The 3,018-nt window shown below is 40.1% G+C and overlaps 1 protein-coding gene across 1 annotated transcript; it reads right to left on the bottom strand.

The window, feature by feature from the left end:
- Positions 1-1,425: 1,425 nt before the first annotated feature.
- On the bottom strand, positions 1,426-2,355 carry LOC101617159 (olfactory receptor 2AP1). Its single transcript, XM_004649947.2, has one exon. It carries the CDS (start codon positions 2,353-2,355, stop codon positions 1,426-1,428), a length of 930 nt encoding a protein of 309 aa, XP_004650004.2.
- Positions 2,356-3,018: the final 663 nt, after the last annotated feature.

Genomic DNA, 3,018 nt, shown 5'->3' with positions numbered 1-3,018 from the left:
CATGCAGTCCTAAAAAGCCCACATAAAGCATCTCTTGCTAATTTACTATTGTCTGAATATACATGTTAAGGCTCTTCACTTAAGTCAGTTCTGTTTTGGGTTCCATCATCCATTTGTTCATCAGTCCATCTGACCATTTATCATTCTTTCATCTACTCAATAGCTGTTTACTAAACAGATGGAATTGTGATCAGGAATAGATATCCTTGCATTCCTGGGCGGTACAGGCAGCATGTGAATACACCCTTAAAAGGCATAGGCTCAATTATGGTGATAGTCTGAATGAGAAAGCACAGGATATTGTGGGGAAACATAACTTGGGGGTCATTATTCTGTCATTCCTCTATTTTTGAAGTTCCGTTTTATCAGTACTTGAATTTTTAGTCCCCATTCACCAGTAACCCACTGTAGTATGACTTCTATTTCCAAGTTCCATATTTGCAAATGGCTAAAATTCACAATGAAATCATAACTGTCACTTCTCATACTTACAATCTTCATGTTCCTCATCCTCTGTAGCATTTCACATTGCCTATTTCTTGAGGCTGCCTCTTTCCAAGAAAACCAAAGATTGATTTATTTTCTAATGATTCCCTTTGCCTTTCTACTCTAAATCAGAAGAGGATCCTTACAGTGTAATATTTGAGTTCATCTATCGAAGAGTATATATATACACACACACACACACACATATGTTTTCCGAGGTAGGGTCTCACTCCAACTGAAGCTAACCTGGAATTCACTATGTAGTCTCAGGGTGGCCTGGAACTCATGGTGATCCTCCTACCTCTGCCTCCCAAGTGCTGGGATTAAAGGTGTGTGTCACATGTCTGGCTCCAAAGAATATTGTTTTTAAATGACATCCTTGTTTCCTACATTAAGTCCATAGGTGTGGTTCTAAGTTAGTGGCCTGGACACAATGGAAATTTAACTTATTTTTAAATGAGAATTTAACTTAAAACTAAAATTATAAATGTTATCATGTTTTTTCTAATTCCCTTTGTTTTGATATGAAATTATTGAAAATAAGATTCAGTCTCCTTGGCTCAGAAATTAACAATCTTTTTCATAATATTCTTTTCTCCACAATATTCTGAACTATTCTTTTTTTTAACGGGACAAATTTATTTTCTTTATTAGCTATGTTCATACTCAGTGTGTAAACAGCACATGTGGTGCCATTGTTCTTGTCTTTTTATACTTGTCATGACCCAGTTTAAATGGTTGACCTTGTGAAAACATTTATTGAGTCTGTAGTTGCTCTTTCAGTTGTAAAGTCTTATTCAATTCTTTCTAGTAATACAATATTGTAATTTATTTTCAACTTTTGGTGGAATGGAGTTGGACACTTTGACATCTTGTAAGTGGAAGAGAGCTTGGTACATAGTTGTAACTCATCCATTAAGACTTTCATCCTTAAATTATTTAAAGATTCACAAGCTTTTTGACCGTATCTTTGAATGCTTGTTTTACCTGTTGATTCCTTAGGGTATAAATGAAGGGGTTCAACAAAGGGGCAATGGAAGTAAAGAGTAGAGCTACTTGTTTGTTGAACGTACCCCCTTCTTTCGTTGAAGGCTTAATATAAATGAAGAAGCAGCTTCCATAAGAGAGTGAGATGACAATCATATGGGATGAACAGGTGGAAAAGGCTTTTGTCCTTTGCTGCGCTGAGGGGAGCTTGAGAATGGTCCTGATGATGAACGTATAGGAGAGAATCACTAGCAACAGGGTGACCACCAGGGTCACAGATGCCACAAGAAAGACAACCTTCTCTATGAGGCCTGTGTCTGAGCACGAGGCTGCTCGAAGAGGCTCAAAGTCACAGAAATAGTGATTTAGCCTGTTGGATGCACAAAAGTCCTGCTGACTCATCAAAGTGATTGGTGGTATAATAACCATCAACCCAGCCAGCCAAGAGCAGAGAACCAGCTGGGTGCAGGCTCTGTTGCTCATGATAGCCATGTAATGCAGAGGCTTGCAGATGGCCACGTAGCGATCATAGGACATGGCCGCCAGAAGATAAAACTCTGTTGCACCAAGGAATATGAAAAAGAAATACTGAGTGAAGCAGCCAGCAAAGCTAATGCTCTTGTTCCCTGTTGTAATGCTGATCAGGACCCTGGGAATGGTGATGTTTATGAAAGAAATTTCTAAGAAGGAGAAGTTGCGGAGAAAGAAATACATGGGTGTGTGAAGGTGGGAGTCCAGCAAGGTGAGGATGAGGATGGTCAGGTTCCCAATGATGCAGAATACATAGGCCAGGAAAAGAAAAGCAAAAACCACCACTTGCAGTCCAGGGACATCTGTTAGGCCCAGAAGGATGAACTCAGTCAACATGGTTTTATTTTTCATTGTTGAAAAACCTTGAGGCTAAAGGTGAAAAGAGAGCCATGAAAAGCGAGAAAGGAAGAGGTACCTGAAGTGACCAGAGAACTCTGAGAACACTATGAAATGGGCCATGCGCTTTTCCAGACCCATCCTCCCATTTGAATGGTATTGGGTCCTCCTCAATCCCACTTGTCCTATGTAGCAAAGTTTCTGCCATTATTTCCTCACACAATGCCCTCTTGTGCCTGCATGAAGCAGGTGTCTAAATCAGACAGTGCCCAAGAAGTTTGTATAACCAATCATGTGATTTTTCTTGGGGACAAGTGAAGAAATTTCTATTCATCCTAGATGGAACACACGTGACAAAGAAAAGAAATAATCCCACCCTCCTCTTGCTTGGTGATCTAGTGAGTTCACTGAGATTACTTATTGAAGCTTAGAGGCAGCCACACCATCAAGCAGCCCATCCCACAGGGGTGATGGATCATGAGGGCTGCATAGTGGAATTCCTGCACCATTTGCTGGCAGTTCTACTGAAGAGTCCCCTCTCCACAGCAATTGCTTACTGCTTATCTAAGCTCAGAGAGGGCTCAGTGGGTCTTGTATTTTTATGAGCTTCCCGAATTTTGTAAGTTTAGTGAGCTTTCTGATTCTTACAAGTTTTATTAGGTTTCTGAGTCTTGTGAA

The sequence above is a fragment of the Jaculus jaculus genome, chromosome 6, assembly GCF_020740685.1.
Source record: "Jaculus jaculus isolate mJacJac1 chromosome 6, mJacJac1.mat.Y.cur, whole genome shotgun sequence".
Taxonomy (NCBI): domain Eukaryota; kingdom Metazoa; phylum Chordata; class Mammalia; order Rodentia; family Dipodidae; genus Jaculus; species Jaculus jaculus.
The sequence above is the reverse complement of the archived record's forward strand: the minus strand, read 5'-3'. Positions and strand labels throughout refer to the sequence as shown.